This window comes from Propithecus coquereli, unplaced genomic scaffold (genome assembly GCF_000956105.1).
Source record: "Propithecus coquereli isolate 6110/MARCELLA unplaced genomic scaffold, Pcoq_1.0 Scaffold153, whole genome shotgun sequence".
Taxonomy (NCBI): domain Eukaryota; kingdom Metazoa; phylum Chordata; class Mammalia; order Primates; family Indriidae; genus Propithecus; species Propithecus coquereli.
The window spans coordinates 1,763,926-1,784,679 of NW_012139747.1; the positions used below are offsets into that span (position 1 = coordinate 1,763,926).

Below are 20,754 nucleotides of genomic sequence, written 5' to 3' on the forward strand. Positions count from 1 at the left end.
AAGGAATCAGTGAAAGAACTCTGGAAGTATGAAGAATCAAACTGAAAGGACACCCTCAAAAGGGAACACCAGCTCTCTAGCAATGGATACCAACCAAAAGCAGAACACTAATTCATTATTGTCATTGAAATCTCCCTTCTTTCTGTGTGTGGGTACACGTGTTTTCTCTTTCTTTCTTCTTGCCACCTTTCTCTCCTGCCTTCCCTTCCCCTTCAATTTTGCTGTTCCCCTTCCTTGGCTCTCCCCTCCATCCTCCAAGAAGATAACAAAAATTGAACTGAGGAGGAGACAGATGGAGAACTGAGGATCAATTATTTCTGTTCTGTTCTACCCACTTCCCAGCAATCTCAAACCAAAGAACAATTGTCTTCTGGGGAGGAAACAAAGTACACGGGAGTGTTCTAAAGTGAACCCCCTCGTCTAATTTGCAGAGTTGTTCAAATGAAGAATCTACTGCTCTCACCAAGTGGGGTGAGGTCTGGCTATGTCTTACTGAACCTCTTTCAGCATCTGTGTGAAGATGAATGCTCTGGAGTGAAGTTCAGAGGCAGGCCCTCTGGAAGAACCAGACTATGGGCACCTCAGACTTAAAGCTCAACTACAACATCTAGCTCAATGTCAATTCAAAATACATTGGCCTCATTTATTAATTTTGCATCAAGACCCAATCATCGCTTTAGTCTTTGATCAGCCAAGTTAAATTCCTCTAATTCTGTTGGATTTATTATTGATTGTCACATCTAGACTCAGATTATTTTGGCAATGTTGGGAATTCATGTTTGGAATAGACACCATTTAGAGTTTCGAGAAATAAGTTTATTAAGAGACCACAAAAAATGCTTTCGGTATTAGCACAAGTGTACTGTACCATTTTGATTCTCTACCATGACAGATGATTAGTGAACAAAGGCTCTGTCTACTTGGGAAAGTACAAAGGGGATAGTTGACAAGAATTCAACTGTAGTTCTATCCACATATGTGGTTAAACATGATAATCTCACTTCTAGAGGGAGATATAGTCAGGTTGTTATCTATTTGGAACAAATGAATGGGATTATTGTCAATGTTAACCTCTCATTTCTTCACTTCATTCTACTGTGGGCAGTGGACTATGATGCTAGTTGCATAATAGAGGCACCTAGGGAACACTGTAAAAGATCGATGACTGTGCCCACCTCCAGACCAACTGGGTCCAAATATCTGAGTTGGGGCCAAGGCATCTGCATTTTTTCAGAGCTCCCCAGATGATGTATAATGAGAGATACTAGACCTAGAATCTTATTTTCCAACCTCCTTTAATCAAGCTGTCCCTGAATCTTGCCAGTGTGCCCTGCGATATATCCCCAGACACAATGCCATATTAACTATCTTCACTCTTCCCCTCACTGCTCTTTTATACTCTTGATCTAAAGTTTGCAAATGGAGCAAAAAAATGCAAAGAAATTGTTTCAAGCCAAAATTTATTGAGCATTCATTGAACATCTATTCTGATTCAGGCACTATGTTAGGTCTTTGGAGTACTACAAAAATTATTATGTAATATCTTAGCTATATGAAAGCATACGATCTAGTAGGAAAGGCAGGTACGTATACCAATAACTGTACAAAGTAAAAAGGGCCTTGGTGATATCCAGCAGTGGTTCTGAATGCAGACTCTGGCCACTGTACCTTTTCACACCCACAAAAATAGCTAAAGTCAAAAAGATGACAACACCAAATATTAGCAAGGATATGCAAGCATTAGAACTCTCACTCATGGCAGAGGAATATAAAATGGTACAACTTCTTTGGGAAACTCTTTGGCAAAGTCTCACAAAACTACACATACCCCTGTACCATGATCCAGAAATTCCACACCTAGATATTAACCCAAGAGAAATGAAAGCGTATGTCTGCACAAAGGCCTGTACCAGAATGTTCATAGCAGCTTTATTCATAATAGCCAAAAGCTGGAAATAACCCAAACGTCTGTCAACAGAAAAGTGGAAAATAATTGTGACTTACTCATACAAAAGAATACTACTCTACAATAGAAAAGGAACTAACTGCTGCTATACATAACATGGCTGACTCTCAAAAAAAATTTTTTTAATTATTTTGAGTGAAATAAACCAGGCACAAAAGAGTATATGTACTGTGTGAGTTCATTTTAGTAAATTTGAAAACAAAACTATTAATAATCTGTGGTGACAGAAACCAGAACAATGCTTGCCTCTGGTTTGGGAAGAGGGGATTGGTGAGAAGAAGCATGAAAGAACTTTCTGGGGTGATATCTTGGTTCGAGTGGTAGCTATATTCTTATTAAAATTCATTGAATTGCACCCTTAAGATCTATACATTTCCCCATAAATAAATTTTATATAAAAATATAATTGTCATAATACAGGATATATAAAATTAAAACCATCAATTCAATATTTAAAAACAAAGTACAGCCTTTGACCCAAGTGGTTGTGTCCTCATTCCATAGGTTATTAGCCTGTGGCCCTAAACAAATTACTTTACCTTCTGGATCTCAATTTACTTGTCCCCAAAATCAGGATAATTATGATACCTAATTCATACTATTATTGGAGGAGGCATATAAAGTGCTTAGCACAATGCCTGGCAATGGAAACCATTGTATTATTTATAGCTGCCATGTTACTATTTTCATTGTCCTCATAATTGTCATCATCAATGTCACTAGGGACAGTAGAAAACATTACGATATCCCATAAGAGTAAAGATGTCATTTCACCCTTGGGATTGCATAAAATGGATGATATTTGCAGTAGAAGGATTAAGAAAATTCTAATTAGGGAAGAGGAACAGGATATTTCAAACAGAATAATCTGGAGTGTGCAGAGAGCAGCAAGACTTCCAGCATGGCCTGAGTGTGAGGCTGAACTACTGGAGAAGAGACTGAAAAATAAGGCCTTGGTCAATTAATGTTGCACCAACAGGATGTGTACACAATCTAAGAAGGTATGTACTTCAGAAAGAAACAAAATGTGCCTGGGAGTTCTGCTTCATGCCCTGCTGTTCCCTGGATGATTTGGTTCTCCTTAAAACATTTACTTGCCTTCTCATATGCCCAGTGGAGATGGAAACAGAGATAGAAGCTTTGAGTGAGTTTAATCAGCATTTGATAGAAAAACAATACTTAAGGATTGTAAAGGTTGTCTGTCCCCAAAGCAGTGTCTCTTACAGTTTCTCTATCCTGCATTTGTTATGTTTGAAATTCAGCCTAAATTCTACCATTCACTAGTCTTCCCTTGGAGGTTCTATAGAGATGATCAATAGATGATAGGTGGATGAATGGATGGATAGATGGATAGATAGGTAGGTAGATAGATAAACATGCATGCATACATACGTACATACATACATGTATAACCTTGTGGGAGACTAAGTACAAGCTTTATTAATCATTGACCAAGCATCCCCTATTCTCCAGCTTACGGCTGTAGGGTAGAAATCCTTCAAGATGGCCACCAATGATCCCCACCTCCTGATATTTATGCCCTTGTATTGTCTCTTCCTGCATTGAATCAGGGTTGCTCTGTGAGATCAAAAGAATATAGCAGAAGTGATGATTTCTCACGTCTAAGGTTAGATTTTAAAGACATTGTGGCTTCTGCCTCTCTCATTCTCACTTGGGTCATGTGTGAGGACACTTACGCATCCTGTGGAGAACAACAGAATGAGTAGTTCATCTCAACTGATCCTGTGGCCTCAGTCAAACCTTCAGATGACTATAGATCCAGCAAATATCTTGACCGTAGCCTCACAAGTTTCCTGAGCCAGAGTTACTCAACTAAGTCTCCTAGATTCCTTACCACAGAATCTGTAAGATAATAAATGTTTATAGTTTTAAGCCACGAAGTATTTGGATAAATTGTTCCATGGCAACAGATACTAATATAGCTTGTATGATCACCATTGCTGAGACACGACCCAGGCACCCAAGCATGACTTCCTACTTCCTCCTCCAGGAAGTTCTATGGGGCAGACCCTGAGTCCTTTTGCCCAACTACTTTATCCATCCAATCATTGGCAAAGAGGTGAAAATGGGACAAGTTGGAGGATGGCGGAGACTTCCAGGACAAGCCCTTCTTGGTCTGCATGGGGAGAGGAAACTTGAGAGCCTGTAGCTCTTAGGTCAGAAAGTGAAATAGGATTTGGCTAACCCTATTTCACTTGACTGTATTGAGACACAATTTCCCAGCCCACTTCTACAACATGGCCAAGGAATGTCAGACTCTGACCCATCATGTTAGCAACTTCTCTCTTGGGGACAGGTAGGAAGGTGGCCTGAAGTGAGTCTTTCCTTATTGGCTGGGGCTGAAATAGGAAGAGAAAAATACATCATTGCCTGCCTCTCCATCCCACAAACAATTATTAAAAATGCTTCTCTTATCCATGGACATATGAGGTAGACACCATCAATGCGCAAACAAAGCGTTCCAATGACGATATAAAATACAAATGACTTAACAGATACTATACAGTGAAAATTTCTAAGCACAATCCTACAAAACAACCTTATTTAAACTATGCAACTAAACCAATCCAGCTCTTGAGTGAGTCTTTCCACTAGTTCCAACCGCTCAGTAAGTACTACAGAATCACAGAGCAGTTCAATCTGCTCCTCCCGACCCAGCACATGCCACATAGTGCAGCTATTCACAGTCCTCAGTCTATAATCTCAGGATAACAACGTCAGTGAAATTACACCCAAGAGAAAATGGAGTAACTATACCAAGGAGAGATCAGACAACACTCGGACAGCTGATAAAAACTAAAGTCACCAATGAGAGGAAGATGGACATTGTATGTCTCTAGATGTGATACCCGGAGAAAGATCCAACATCAGGTTAGAACATGAAATATTAATCACTAGACAACCCCAAATTAAGAGTGTTCTATTTATTAAAAAAATAAAAAAAGGAATTGTGTTCTCCAAACATGTCAATAACATAAGAGACAAAGAAGGGCTGAGGAGATGGTTTAGATTAAAGGATACTAAAGAGCTGTGACAGTTAAGTGCAATACCTGGTCCTAGACTAGATTCTGAAAGGAATGGGAAAATGCTATAAAGGAAATTACTGGGCCAATTCACACAGTTGGAAGATGGGCTGTAGATTAGATAATATTAGATAAGAGTGGTGTATCAGTGTTAAATATACTGAAGTGGACAACTATACTCTAGTCCAGGGATAGACAATATATGGCCTGTGTTCTAAGCATACTTTTTCCATTTTTAAAGGACTATATAAAGAACAAAGAAGAATATGCAAATAAGACCATATGTGATGCACAAAGCCAAAGATATTACTATTTGCCTCTTTATAGGAAAAGTTTGCTGACTGTAGCTGTAGTCAAAGAAGAGAATAAATACCCTTATTCTTAGGGAAGACACACTGAATTATTTAGGGGTAAAGGTTATGATACATGCAACTTAGTCTCAATTCAGAAAAAAATTGTTACACACACATACACATAGACACACACAGCTATAGATATATAGAGATAAGATGATAACGCAAATGGGATAAAGTGTTAATAGAGGAATCTGGATACAAGTATGTGGGTTTTCTTTATGGTATTCTTATTCTTGCAATTTTCTTGTTAAGTTTGAAATTATTTCCAAATAAAATTTTATTTCAACTCCTTAATTCTTTGCTGAAATTATAATTCAAGAGTTAAATTTTATCTTCCAATTTTTACAAAGCTCTTAAACTTCAGTAATTTATTCCTCATGCCTTCCCTTTGTACTGGTGTAAAATAGATAATCATTATTATCTTTATCTTAGTAATAAGAGTTAGCTGTACTTGTTTTATACCCGCAACTAGCACTGAGAATTCATTCTGTGCCAGATGCTGAGCAAATGGCCTTCTCCTATTTATTTATTTAGCCCTGAAGAAAATCCCATGAAGTAGGAAATAGTTTACAAACGAGGAGATTCAGGCTTAAAGGTATTAAGCAACTTGTCCAAGATCATACAACTGCTCAATGGTAAAGCTTGGAATTATCTGTATAAATGCTCCCCTTCCCAACTAATTGAGAATTGTGGGAAGCTAGGGTCAGGGTCTACTATCTAATTCATGGGATTCTATTACGTATGAGCTGCTGTTACTCTTTAGTTTTCTATATTAGGCAGAATAATAGCACCCCTCCTCCCAAAGATGTTCATGCCTTAATTCCCACAATCTGTGAACGTCTTATTATCTTGCAAAGGAAATTCAGGTTGCAGATGGAATTCAGGTTGCTAAATAGCTAACCTTCAAAAGATTATCTGCAGGGGTCCAGTGCAATCATAAGCCTTCTTAAATGTGGAAAAGAGAAGCAAAATGCAAGAGTAATGCAATGTGAGAAAGATTTAAATGGCCATTGCTGGCTTTGAAGATGGAAGAAGGCCATGAGCTAAGGAATGCCAGAAGTCCACAGAAGCTGGAAAAAGCATGTAAGAATACAAGGAAATGTATTCTCCCCCTGGAGCTTCCAGAAAGAAACAGCTCTGCCAACACCTTGATTTTAGCCCCATCAGACCCATTTAGACTTCTGACCTCTAGAACTGTAAGATAATCAATTTGTGTTATTTCAGAGTCACTAAGTTTATGCTAACCTCTTATAGCAGCAATAGGAAACTAAAACACTTTCATTCTCAGGTACACACAGCCCTTGTTCCCATTCACCCACCTGTTTAATGCAACTTTGAAACATGAGCACATTCTCCCTGCTATTGTATTTACGTCACGAAAGCAGCCCCCTTGCGAGGAGGATTATTTCCAGAGTCCTCTGAGTGACTTCTTTCTTGAGAGGTGAGGGCAGTAAGAATGTGGATGGAGAAGGAAAGAATTAAATGGAGTTATAACATGCAGAGCATCAGTTGCTGCTGGCTCTCCTCCCTGCTCTGCCATTCCCCGGATAATAACAATGCTTCAGTATGCAATGATGCCTTAATCCTTGATATACATCCACACAGATTGGATTGATAATACGGAGATTGTTTAGGATCTGCAGATGTCAAGTTGTCTTTGTGTGTGTGCATGACACGTACAACCAGTCCAGATAGAAGCTAGTAACTTGTGATACAGGTTCTTAAGAATGGCCACCTACACTGGAATGTTCTTAAACATCAGGATTATGGGACTTCTTGTAACTCTAAACTTGTTCTTCTCACCTGGACTGTCCTCTGCCTCATGTTCTCTCCTTAGACCTTAATGATACTCCTCTGCCTGTTGGAGGAGAAGAGATACTGTTTTGATGTAGTACCAGTGGATATCCTTTGTTATTTAGGGCAACTATAAATTAATCGGAATTCTCCCTTGAATTTTTGGATTCTGTATAGGAAAAATATACCTAAGGTATATTTAACTACTCAGAACATCATAATAAACTTTAACTCTGTGTGAACAGGCTTGACCACTAGCCCCAAGCTAGCCATCATTTCTCTTCTTCTATTTTCCACAAAGTCAGAATGAGTGACCAAGAAGACTAAATAGAAGGAAAGTTCTGAAAGGAAGCAAAATCAGAATACCAGAAGACTACTTCCTAAAAAAAACTGTAAAGGATTCAGAAGTGTGTTGATAGTGATGCTACATTCAAAACCGGGTACAAGAATCTTTTATCACCATAGATGAGTTCTTCCTGGGTGGTAAATGTGGACAATCACTGAGTCATAACTACTAGGTCACCTATTGAGCATTCACTAGTGTTGAGCCTTTTACATAATTAGTTCCGATAATTTTACCAACAACCCAGATACATAATTCTCTTCGTTATCTTCCCTTTGTTACAGAGAAAACTAATCCTCAAAGTGATTAAATGATCTGCTCACAGTCATGCAGATGATAAATAGCACAGGTCAAAAACCAAAGCCAAGTCTGTCACTTTTGTCTTGGTTTGTTTCTGCCAGGAGCAGACCGGAGACAAGGATTTAAGTACAAGTCACTTACGTAGGAAGAGATCCTGGGAAGCACCAGCAGGTGAGCAGGGAACAGAGACAGAGAAGGGAAAGCAGCCCATAAAGGGTACGTTGTCAAGGACATTACCACAGTGGACAACCAGACCTCAATTCTACTAGGAAACTGGTGCCAGTGAAGATATCTCAGTGTCATCCCACCTGTGGGGTGAGGGAGCTGCAGTATTTATCCACCAATTCCCATTCGTGCTTGATTCAAAGCTGCTCCCTACTCAGGCCAAACATGCTCCCACAGCCAGAGAAAGAGCTCTTGGACAAAGAATGGCCTGTGTGTGACATAACGAGCTGGGCTGAGGGCTACGGGCAGGACATGCATAGCATTTGTTAACGCTAGTAACAGCTAGCTGAGTCCAGCTACTGCCGGGCCACATGGAGGGCCCAGAAAAGTGTGGCGCCTTATGTAAAAATCAGTCCACTGTGATGGCTAATGGAGCCCCATCTTGTTGGTAGCCTGAATTTCAACTCAGAATGCTGAAGTTTGGCCTCTGCATTCTTGCTGGCTACGTATTAAGAACTCCTTGCAGTTCCTACTGTAGGCAGCTTCAGTGAAGTAGCCAACTCTGAATTAGCCTTTGTGGCTCACTGGGTGACAGAAAACAGGTTCTCCATCCATTTCACAGCCTCAGCTACTGAGTCAGCTCCAGCCAGGGACCAACAAGTTTGTTCTCCACTGTGACCCTGGTGCATTTTGAGGAAATGAGCAAGAGCCCCTGTGGGGCACTTGTATCCCTTTGGTAAACACATTCTCGGAGCTGAGCGTATGAACGTATGAACCTTGAGTATTCCAAGACCTCAAACCCTGGGTACATTGTAACTCTCTAGAAAGGTCTTCATCTTCTTTCAGACTGGGGAAATTGGGACTAAGTTAACTTTCCCCTGAATCTGCTCTCATTACTGGTAGTGGCATATGATCTAGATTTCAGAACAATAGTTCTCAAGCTTTAATGTGTACACAAGGCACCTGGGGGTCCTGTTAAAATGCAGACGCTGATTCAGCGGGTCTGGGGAGGGGCCTGAGATTCCGCATTCTGACTAGCTCCAGGGTGCTGCTGCTGCTGCTGTGCAAGGCCACACGTGGAGTCACCAGGCTGTAGGCAACCTGGGTCCTCCAGTGAGTCACAAAGAGTTTCTTAAGCTAGCTTGGAGAGAAGCAGTCTCTGCAGCTAGGAGAGTTCCAATGAGGTCAGAGGTCCAGGCAGGCCAAGAATTTGGAGTGGTTTTAAAAAAAAAAAAGTGGAAAGGAAGAGCCAGAGTTCTACCTAGCAGCAATTAAAGGCCAAAAGGAAGAAGAACAAAGAATCCAGTGTTTTCTGAAAACAGTATTTGAGGGCTGCCTCATCTGCAGAACAAGGGCTCCTGAGGCCGTTTGAATGGAAGGTCAAACCAATGAGCATCACTTAGACTAACAGTCCCCAACCTTTTTTGCACCAGGGACCAGTTTCAGGGAAGAGAATTTTTCCATGGATGCGGGGGTGATTTAGGATGATTCAAGTGCATTTCATTTATTGTGCAGTCAAACCTCTCTGCTAATGATTATCTGTATTTGCAGCTGTTCCCCAGAGCTAGCATCCACCGCCTCAGCTCCACCTCAGATCAGCAGGCATTAGATTCTCAGAAGGGGCGCACAACCTAGATCCCTCGCATGCGCATGTGCAGTTTACAGTAGGGTTCGAGCTCCTATGAGAATCTTATGCCGCTGCTTATCTGACAAGAGGCGGAGCTTATGCACTGATGCGAGCGATGGGAGGAGCTGCAAATACAGATGAAGCTTGGCTTGCCTGCCGGTCGCCTCCTGCCGTACAGATGCCAGGGATTGGGGATCACAGGCTTAGCCTACTTTGTAAGCCAGGACCTTTTTGATTTCAACGTCCAACTTGGGCTCCTAAATCAGGTTGTTTAATAATAGTGATTGCCTCCCTATCTTTTAACCATAGTTGACAGTATTGAGCCCTTACTATAATGAGCCTTTTATATGCACTAACTCATTTTAGCCTCACAACTATACAAGGAAGCACCTGCTACTATTATCCCCTTTGTACAGATGAAAAAACAGAAGCATAAAGTGAAGTGACTTCCTTAGAGACATAAAGCTAGTAAGAGTCAGAGATGGAATTATTTAAACCTAGGAAGTCTGACTCTAGAGTCTCCGTTTTTAAGCACGATGTACTTTTACCTCCTTTCCTAGCCTTCTCCACACTCTGCTTCCCCCAGATGGTACAGTGATGCGTGCAATACTTAGTAGCCTACATCTCCCATACATCTGTATGGTTTGGGTTAGGTGGATGCAGCCAGTACCCAACTGCTAAAACTCTGACCACTGGGCTCCCACACGGTTCCCTGACTCATGTCTCACCTTCCTGCACTGACCCCGCTCACTCAGGGATCCCATCTCAGTACTTCATCTTGTTCCACAGGCTCCTCCCTGAGGATCAGAGTCCCACATGCTGCCTCTGGCCCAGAGCCTGAGTGTATGGGACACCCTGTCCCCATACTCTAGGCTCTGCCTGTCCCGTATCTCATGTCTCCAAGATCAAAAATTGTTGCTATGACCCCCGACACACACACGCCCTCAGGGTAAGCAGGCCCTGCCCTAGCACCTACCTTATCTTCAAGGTCCTCCGCTCCCAGCTGTGTTTTGCACTCTTCCAGGAAGATCACCTTGTTTCTTTGACTTGCCAGAGGCCGTGTTGACCTGCCAAAGGCCATGCAACACCTGCCCACCTATTTACAGAGCCATCAAGAAAAACTGAACCCGAGTTTTTGCCAAATCTGCTATATTAAACTTAAAGACACCAAATTTTCAGTGCACCAAAAATGCCCTCAGTGATCTTGTGGGGGAAGACACCCCATAAGTGTGACTTTCAGAAAAATAATTGCTTTCCTTGCCAAAGTTGACCATTATGATTTTGTTTTCCCCTAAATGCTAAACAAAGGGGCAGTCCTCCCCACCACCATCTTAAAAGTAAGAATAATTTCTTCATCATCATTCACAGTTATTTAAGTACCTTCTACTTACTATTTCACATTTGGGATGAATCTTGAAGGAAAAATCTGGGTATTCGAAGGAACAAGAGGAGCGGGGATAAAGATGGAGAGTAAGGAGTGAGAAACAGTAAACAGCAGCATTCATTCATTATTCATGCATCTTTTCATTTATAACATATCTGTGTGCCTACCACAGGCAGACATGAAAATATTTTTGGTGAGCAGCCCATGGAGTAAGCAACCAAAAGAGATCTCTAAATGCAGCTGGAGGTGGGTTTTGTGAAGCCTTGAATGACAAAGGAAGCACATGGAAAGTGGAAGCAGCCAGTCCAGCTCCAATCTCCTCCTCCAGTCCCTGGAAGCAGAGGACAGGGAGGGCCCTGAGAAGTGAGTGGTGAGGGAAGATCTCACGTTAAATCTAGGCCTTCAGCAAAAGGATGGTTGCACAAGAGAAGAGGAAGGAGGAAGATGTGGCAGAAGAAACGCCGCTGTCACTCTACAGTGAAATGAGAGCAAAGCTACATGTCTGCTGCTTGTCTCCAGGAAGACATACTTTGAACTACACCCAGCCTACCTTCTGGGAGGGTTCTGGCTGCCTTGTGTCCTTATGCCTTCTTTTCACAAGACTGTTTCTGTAGCTTTCCCAGATCCAGGAAGTTTGCTGATATTATTAGGACTTGGAAATTAAGGACAGGCACAGATTCAGACTCCCCAAGAGTATTTGCCACCTAAGCCTGATTATAGGTTTTGACATATCCTTGGATTATTCCAGGTATTTAGCAATTCAGTAATCTAGTTTACCATGTCTGCAAAAGACTAGGACTACTTTGAACCAGCAACCAGAACATGGCATCCATGCTTTCATTTTAGACAGCTTAAATATACATAACCACCAAACCAGTTTGATTCTCTCAGGCGCCCACAAAGCAAAAGAAACCTCCTTAGTGAGTCAGAATTTGTGGTGAATAATGTCTAAGCCATCGTCGATGTTCAGATTGCAGTAATTATAAGTCCATGGTATGTCATTACGATTTTACAACCACGTTATACAATAGTGCTGTGTATGTGTGCCTAGATGGAATCACATTAATTCTTTTATTTTAATTTCCATATTTTCAAAATTTTCTTACAAAACCAATAAGAACAGGTTTGTTGGGGGAGGCAGGGGCTTTTTTTTCTACAAAGCCTCTGGCATCTGAAAAAAACAAAAACCTAATAGTTCTTCCCTACTTCTCAGAGGTGTCATGGGGATTAATATAATCCAAGTGTAAGTGCTTTAATAAGCATCATTATTAAAAAATCCCTTGCAGATGTTAGCATGCAGCTTGCTGAAACAGTAGATTCCCATAAGGCCTACAGAAACATAAATCACAATCCCCTGAATCCTACAGGTTTGTAACCTACATACTATAACTTTGGAGAGCAAGACCCAGAGAACCAGAAAGGAAAGTAGCAGAGACTAACATGGGTCCAGAATCCACGCTAAGTGAAGTCATCCCTTTCCCTGTCTAGTTTCTGGGATTCTAAGAAGTCAGTGAGTTCTGCCTTTGCAGAGGGAAAAAGGCTAATTGATTTTCCCTCTGCTCAAGGATTGCAGCGTATGGACCTTAGGGTTGTGAACTCCACCCAGAGCCTCTCCCCACGGAACTCTCCATTCAGGTCAAACACAGTGAAGTCCCTGCCTTCAAGGAGACTGGGATTCCTCTTGCTTCCATCTGCAAAATGCATAAAATACATAAAACACATCATGGCCACCTAAAGGCTTGATCTCATGTCCTGCTTATTATTAAAAGAATGGAGAGAAACTTGTCTTTAGGACTAGTGGTGTTCATTTGGAAACTAATCCTGGACTAACCCTGTCACATGCATGTGATCTTTTCTGAAGCAAAAATAACACATAGCCTCTGGATTTCCAGATTTTTCCAAATTCTAGAATATTCATTTTATAATAACTGCTAGTTCACTTTGGTTTGCTTTTATTCCTACGGCATTGGAGCCACACTCACCATGTGTCATTTCCATGCAAAAACTTATAAATTCCAAGTGCCAGAAGGGAAAACATTCTTTAAATAAGAATACTTTTGTTCATCATCTCTTTATTCCATTCAGAGGGTAACAGGACTATGATTATAGAAGAGAAAGACTGGTTCCCCCAATCACAAGCAAATCAAATGTTGCTTCAACATTTTGGGAACTCAACCCAAAGCAAAAGTGAAATAGGATATCCATATATATAAGCAAAGGTTTATTATCCCTGAAAATTTCAAAACGAGAAAGCTGCTTTTTGTTTCCTTGGCTGCCATCTAGTGGTGAATGATGCAGTGTCCTTACCTGTCTTTAAAACGAAAACAACAGTTAATTTTAAAAATATGATTTTCCAATTTAATCTCATAATTGCAGACATGAGGCAATTATCCTCTCTAATCATTCTTATTTAGATCTGAAAGTGGCATTTCCTTGCCTGTCTCTTGGTCTATGACATTCTTTCTCCATGAAAAGAAAATTGATTCAATCATCAAATGTTGATTTAGCGCTAATGCTGTGTACTAGAACTAGGGCTAGAAGGATGAAGAAGATGAGGTGTCTGCCTTCTGTGGAGGAGAGACAGGAAAGAAAATAATGAGTAACATGATGAGTCTTGAGGGAGACCAAGGAGGAAGCCTTGAACTCTGGTCTGTATTATTGACCAGAAGAGTTTGAGTTGAGACTTGTGTGATGAGTGGGAGCTTTCTAGTCAGACAAGAGGCAAATGCGTCTAGGAGAGTCGGAAGCTGTGTGTTGGGGAATGCTTGGAAACTATGTCACAAAGATAGGCAGAGGCTAGATCAAGAAGGACCATTTGAGGTTGTAAGAGGTAACTATTATAAGAACAAGTAAACAAGTAAACAAAACCTTAGTAGCATGCACCAGTCAGCACTTATTTCTCACTCAGGACTGCAGGTGGGCTGGGGTAACTGTGCCCTACGTGCCTTTCATCCTCTCCTGGGGCCATCCTGGGACCAGCGGGTAGCCTGGGTGTGTTCTTTTCCTGTCACTAGCAGAAGCACAAGAGAAAGAGTAGAAATATGTAAGGCCGTTTCAGACCTAGGTTTGGAGCTAGGAAACCATCTCTTCTCTGCATCCTATTAGCCAAGCACGTCACTTGGCTGAACTCAAGTCAAGAGCCAGGGAAATGTCCTCCTCCACTTCTTTAGTGGGGCAAACAGCAAAGTCACATAGCAAAGGACTCGAATGGGAAGGAAGGAGGTGGAAAATGAGGCTAATAATGTATAATGCCACAGGTTCCATCTTGGAAATGTCTTTGAGGGACTCGTAGATTTGTCTAAAAAGTGGTTGGAAAAATATTGCATAGCTCAAAATAGAGTTATGGATTTTGGGGTTCAAAGACCCCAAACATGCAAACTCCTGGGCCCCACCCCACACCAACTGATTCAGAATCTCTGATTAGAAAGATCAGGAATCTGCCTTTGAACTGGTTTCCCAGCTGTGATTCCTATTCACACTGAAGGTTGAGGATCACTGGTAGGTAAATGGCAAAATAGAGAGAAAGACAAGGAACAAACATCAAAAAAAAAAATTGGTGAAAAGAAGAAATAAGTCCCACACACAAAAAAATTAGAAATAGTGGGAAGAGAGACAAGGGAAACCAAAGAAGAATAGTGTCCAGATACCAAAGGGGAGAAACTGAAAATATAAGTGAGTGTTGAATTGTGTAAAATGCTGCCCACAAAGAATGAAAAAGCCCTTAAAATTTGGCATTTGGGGGAATATTTTATGAGTAGGATACAATACTGAGTCCCGGGATATCATCAGACCTGCTTTTCAGATGAAAAGAAAAAAAAGTGGTATGAAATAAAATGAAGATCCACATCTCTTGCATTTCTTCTTTCACAGGTCCCATATTGTCATGTGAAATTGATTAATTCCACATCTAAACTGACATCTCACCTAAAAAGTTAGTCTCAGGCTAATTATTAAAGAAAGAAAAATGATAAGTTTGTATCTATGGTTCTCATATCATGCCAGATATTATTGATAGCACACTACAAAGGGGCTATTTCTACTACATAAGGCTTTATATATTTGAAAAAAGAACTATTCCCTCATTTCTTCATTATTTTATTATGTATTTCCTTCATTTCTTCATTATTTATACTATAAGTTTTCTTAAGTAGGTCAAAGGATATCAAAGAGTGTATTATCACTAATGTTTGGATTTCTAAGAGGGACCTCTAGAACATGGCATTCTATTCATGTCACACTTTTTCTGAATGTCACGACTCAAGATCAAATCTCTAGTAGGTGGATACTGGGGACAGTTTGGGAGACACTACACTAATGAGGGGCCTCTCAGTGAAGAGGTTCTAATATTATGCTATCAAATTCTGACATATTCTACCCCACCCTGATTCATATGAAGACACCTTTATTTGAATGTGATTTGCTCAGATATACTGATCAATTAAAACATACACACAACCACACACACACAAATACATCCACAACTCTATCTCAAAAAAATACCTTGTAGCCTCATTGATCATGGCAGGGTTGCATGTAGAAAAGTTATTGCACCTGCTAGTACATTCATCCAGCTTTGGGGGAAGCCCTAAAACAGAACCAGCCACACATTTGGGACTAAAAGACAAAGTTGAGGGGCCCTCCATTGAGACCAAGAACTTCAGCTAATTTATGCCTAGACTAGTGAGTGATAAACCAATGAACATCCGCTTCCTGACAGCTTTGTCCACAGTGGTCAAAACCGGCACTGATTATGTGATTTTAGATTTATCTTTGCTAGAGATCCCCTTTTGTTAGCATTTTAATCGGTGTTTCTAATGCCTGGTGAGCATTACATAACAGTCAAGCCAGCATTTAAGCAGCATCTGCATATTTTTAAATTAATATTCGATTGTAGACCTAAAGTATTTCAGTTTCAGATTCTCAGAAAAGGGAAAGCTTAGGAAATGAATATATATATATATATATATATATATGTATATATATAGTAGAAATTATAATGAATCTAAAGAAAAACATGTATGCAAACCTCTGCCATTTTTCTCTCTCTAGGCTTTAAAAGTTAAAAACAAAATAAAACACACACATACATACACACACCTACACAGCTGGCTTGGTAGCCAAGTCCTTCTACATGGTCTCTCAGCCCAAGCCCAGTCATCTACAGCTGATTGCAGATAAATGAAATGTCACTATTATTTATATTTGACACTAAGAGTTAAGAGTATTCTGACAAACATTCATCCTTCCTTGTTCCACATCACCATGGAGTTTGAGAAGAAGAGACAATGGCTGTCACATGAGGCAGAAAAGGGTAGGGGTTACAAATGTGGATCGTGGCATAGACTGTGTGGGTTCAAACCCTGACTCTGTTGTTCATGATCATAGACCTCAGGCAGTTTACCAAACCCCTCTGCGCCTTGGTGTCCTGAGCCATAAAACGGAGCTAACACCAGGACCTCCTCCCGAGGGTTCTTGTGAGTATTAAATGAGCTATGTCAAAGAACAGGCTTAGAAGGGTGCGTGGCACACAGATAGGGCTCAATAATTATGAGCTATTATTCATGTACCCATAGGTTTCCAAATATTTTACAAAAGAGCACTAACTGTCCAACTGCCTTAAACTTTTGAAATGTCTGAGGTTGGAGGATGTCAAAAACCAAGTCCCAAAGCATAGGAAGTGAGATCCGTGCAAACTCAGCTCAATTCTAACACACTCACATCTAAACAATTGACACGTGGTAGTTAATTGTATCTCTCAGACTTCATTTTAACCTGGCAACAAAGCTTAACCTAAGCGATGCATTCACTGGAGAATTTTGATCTAAGGCAGGAGGGGAGAGGTTTGTAACACCCTAGGAAACCATGCACCTCTGGTGTGGGCTTGCTGTGCCTAGTTGCACAAACCTGACCATTCATCTTGTCATAGTTAAGTTTTACTGAAAAAAAGACCTCTGCCTCTCTCTCCCTAGGTTTTCTCTGATTCTGACTTTGCTGTCTGGAGGTTTAGGTCTGCAAACCTACAAAATCTGATGTCTCCTTAAGAAAGAAAATGGGGGAGGAAAAGAAAAACCCTCTCATGACTCAATTTCTTTTTTGATATTATTTAAAGATGCACAAAGCCTAGAGAAACTCCTGAGAGATGCTGTCATCTATGGCCAGCCTCGAACCCGCAGAGCTTGGAAAAAAATTCTCATCCTAGTGGAGGGTATCTACAGGTATGTAAGTAACGGAAGGCATTTTAACACTGTGAGGCCTGTAGCAAGCTGACCAATGGGGGAAGGCTGATCTTTCCTAGCTAAATGGAGAAATGAGTTGGATATGGATATTACAGAGAGACCTGAGTCAGAGCCACCAGTGGAGGCTGTTAGACCTTGGGTCACCTGTACTTTCAATGACTCTACACATTCGGTGGAGCACCTTGGAAGCTGGCATGCTTGTGAAGACTTCCTCAGAAATGTCCTCACATGGCATTGCTAACTTGCAATGACTCTTTCACTACCTTTGGCTGCCTCACAGTTTCAAAAGCCTTTTGCATCTGGGTTATTCAACATTAGAATGCCCCTTGCCTTTATGACTGTAATAGATGTTGCTGATGGACAGCCTGGATGGCCCTACCTGGACAGTGCACCCAAACCCAGCTGCTTGCTGAACCCCGCCATTGATTGGCATCAGAATGAAGAAGGCCTGCCTATTCTCTTCAAGTTAGGACTAACCCAGAGTACAGTTCTTGCTCCAGAGCTGGGCCTGGGGGTGGAATGATCTTAGCATCTGAAGATGTGCTCAGGCCTGAGTTTTCCTTTAAGCTGAGCAGAGGAAACACACACTAGGCCATTCAGAGCTGCACTTTTATATTGAAGGTTGTAATTGATTATTGCTGCATTCTCTTTCTTCATTTATTATCATTATTGAAATGGACATTGTGTCCAAGTATTTATTCTGTTGGATGCCCTCATCCATAAGCCGAAGAAACATCTCAGAGCGCCCACTCCTAAATCAATTCTTGGACAAGCTTGATGTTAGGGGAATTGAGGGAGATATTTGCTATGAGATAATGCTAGAAAAGTGAAAAACATTAAAAGAAAGCAAGCAAGGGTTGTTTAAATTCCCAAGAAGGAGGAGTGTGGCTGCAAAAGAGACTTGAAGAGAGACGTAGAATTTCTTTCAGCCCATTAATTTGATCAATTGCTGAGTACACACCGTTTCTGCTACATGAGTGAATAAATAACAAGCAGTAGCAGGAGTGTGCCTCCATCCCTTTTAGAAAAAAGAAGTGAATACTCCTAAATTTAAAATAATAAGCCTGGTATGATTTTATATATATATTTTTAACTCCAGTACTTACTGCCCAGCAACCAGTGGTCTGGGTGTTCCCGGTGCTACCGTAGGGTTGCAAAGTTGGCATTTCCAGTTTCTGGTAGCCCACTTACTCCATCACCTATCAATTCCTCCTATGATCAGCCTGAAGAGTAGGTCCTATTTATGATGTCTTGGAGGTCACTCCAGACCAGTGGTTCTCTGGGGTGCTCTTGCTCCTGCCCCTAATCCAGGCACATTTGCCAATTTCCAGTTGCCACAACTGCAGTATGGTATGACTGACCTCTAGTGGGCAGAGGCCAGGGATGTTGATAAACATCCTGTGATGCACAGGACAGCCCTCCCACAACAAAGAATTATCTAGCTTAAAATGTCAACAGTGCCGAGGTTGAGAAACCCTGTTCTAGAATAATCACTAGCTCTAAACTTGCTACTTCTAAGAAATAAGCTCATATTGACTGTGGATTATGGTAACATCAAGCATGGATCTTTCTCCTTGTGTGATTTGTGCCAGCTGCCAGCCTGGGAGGGAAGCAAACAGCCCTTATCTAAACACCTGTCATTCAGGCTTGGACTAGTGGGAGGACAGATCAGCTGAGGGAGAGCAGACTGGGCATCTCCTTTAACCAGAGTAAACAGAACCCAACTGCAAATAAACAGAACTTGGCTCCACTAAAGGGAAGTTAGGATTTAAACTCTTTGATCATGGCTGAAATTATGTGGACCACCAGCAAATATTCCCATCACCTACACAGAGAAACCACTCCAGCAGCAGGACTTGTTAATGGCTATGCCAGGCCCGCATCCCACCATAACAGAAGGACAAGGGAGCCAGGTGTGGACTGTGGACTCCAAGCCAGTATGGCTCCAAACCACAATTTAGGTTGCACTAACATTCGTGACTGCTCTGTTACCTACTGCCATGTAAGAAACCACCTCAAAGCATAGTGGTGTACATGACAATGATTTATTATTTCCTGTGCTACTGTGGGTTGTCTGGACCAACTGGGAAGTTCTGATCCACATGGTGTTGAGTGGAGGTCAGTGACGGGACTTCATTCAGCTGAGAGTTCGGCTGGGGCTGGAACATCCAACGTGACCTCACTCACACATCTGGCTCTTAGTACTGGCTCTCACCTGAGGGGCCTTGTTCTCTTCCACTTGGCCTTCTCTATGTATATTCTCTTCTCACTTGATAGTCTGGTCAGAACTTCCTTACAACATGGCGCTGGCTTCCAACAGAGCAAAAGTGGAAGCTCCTAGAGTTTTAAGGACTAGGCCTAGAACTGGTACAGCATCATTTCTGCCCCTCCCTATTGGCCAAAGCACCTGAGGCCACCCAGATTCAAAAGAAGGTTACAAGACACTATCTCTTGATGGGAAGATCAGCTTGTGTGCACAGGATGGGAGAGACTTGCAGGGAGCCATCTTGGGAGGCGATCTATGGCAACGGCTTAACCAACCTGGCATCGATACAGAGCGAAGTCTCCACTTTCCATGAACTTGACTTTACAAAGGGTTCTTTTTATCTCATCCACACAGGAATCTTATCTTTAAATGAGACTGTGACCTAGAAGGCCTTGTTCACAAATAGGAGACAGGACACCTCTTCAACAGATGTCAGTAGCTCTTGGGGCCTTAATTTCCTCATCTGTAAAATAAGGCTAGCCTAGAGTCCCCTCTAGGGACTACAGCCCTAAACCTCAAAGTAAAAGCCTTCATATCAGTGTTATAATTTGCAACTATACCAGAAGATGAGATTATTTCCCACAGGGTTTTCCAAAGGGCCAGGGTTAGGAAAGTGAAATCAATACTGAATAAATGTACTTCCACTTTTTAGAGGTATGTTAGGGACACATACTTTGTTGATAGCCTCTTTTAAATTTTAACTCCTGGACTTCTTTTCCCCTACTTGTGATCTACCACCATGGGAAAAGTACTTCTACTGTAGAGCCAACAGACATCAATTTTCTCATAAAATGTGTTCTGATCTGTATTTTCCTTTAAGTATTGTTTTAAGGTAACATTTTTCTAGTTTCATGTCTCTGAGAAGTATTGATTTCCTGTCAACTCATAGTGGTTGAGAAATCTCAAAATTATTCAAAATATACTAGGGGTGGGGTGTCCCAAATAAGCTGGGCCATAAACTAGACTACCTGAGCCCAAACCTGCAAAATAAAATGAATCAAGAAATAATATTCATCCTTTCCAAAACAAATACATGTATAAACATATGCTAAAGTCTCAGAATGGCATTTACTCTACGAATGTAAACTATTCTCCTCCCCCAAAATAATTTAGTTTAAGGATCGAGAACTTCAGTGGTAAACTATATCCTATATCTCTATGGTTTAAACATATAAAGGATAAGAAAACAGTACTTTATTTTTAATTAATCTTAACTCCTTTTTTCTCTGTTTCCACCTTCCTTTCTTGTCTTGGGTTGTACTAGGGGCCCACC

At 41.1% G+C, this 20,754-nt stretch overlaps 1 protein-coding gene across 1 annotated transcript in view; it reads left to right on the forward strand.

Moving 5' to 3' along the window:
* Positions 1-20,754, forward strand: part of SPTLC3 (serine palmitoyltransferase, long chain base subunit 3) — a 151,960-nt gene that overhangs the window by 85,275 nt on the left and 45,931 nt on the right. Inside the window, exon 7 of the mRNA XM_012640440.1 lies at positions 17,089-17,194. Within this exon, the coding sequence (XP_012495894.1) occupies positions 17,089-17,194 (106 nt within the window). The remainder of the gene's footprint in view (positions 1-17,088; positions 17,195-20,754) is intronic.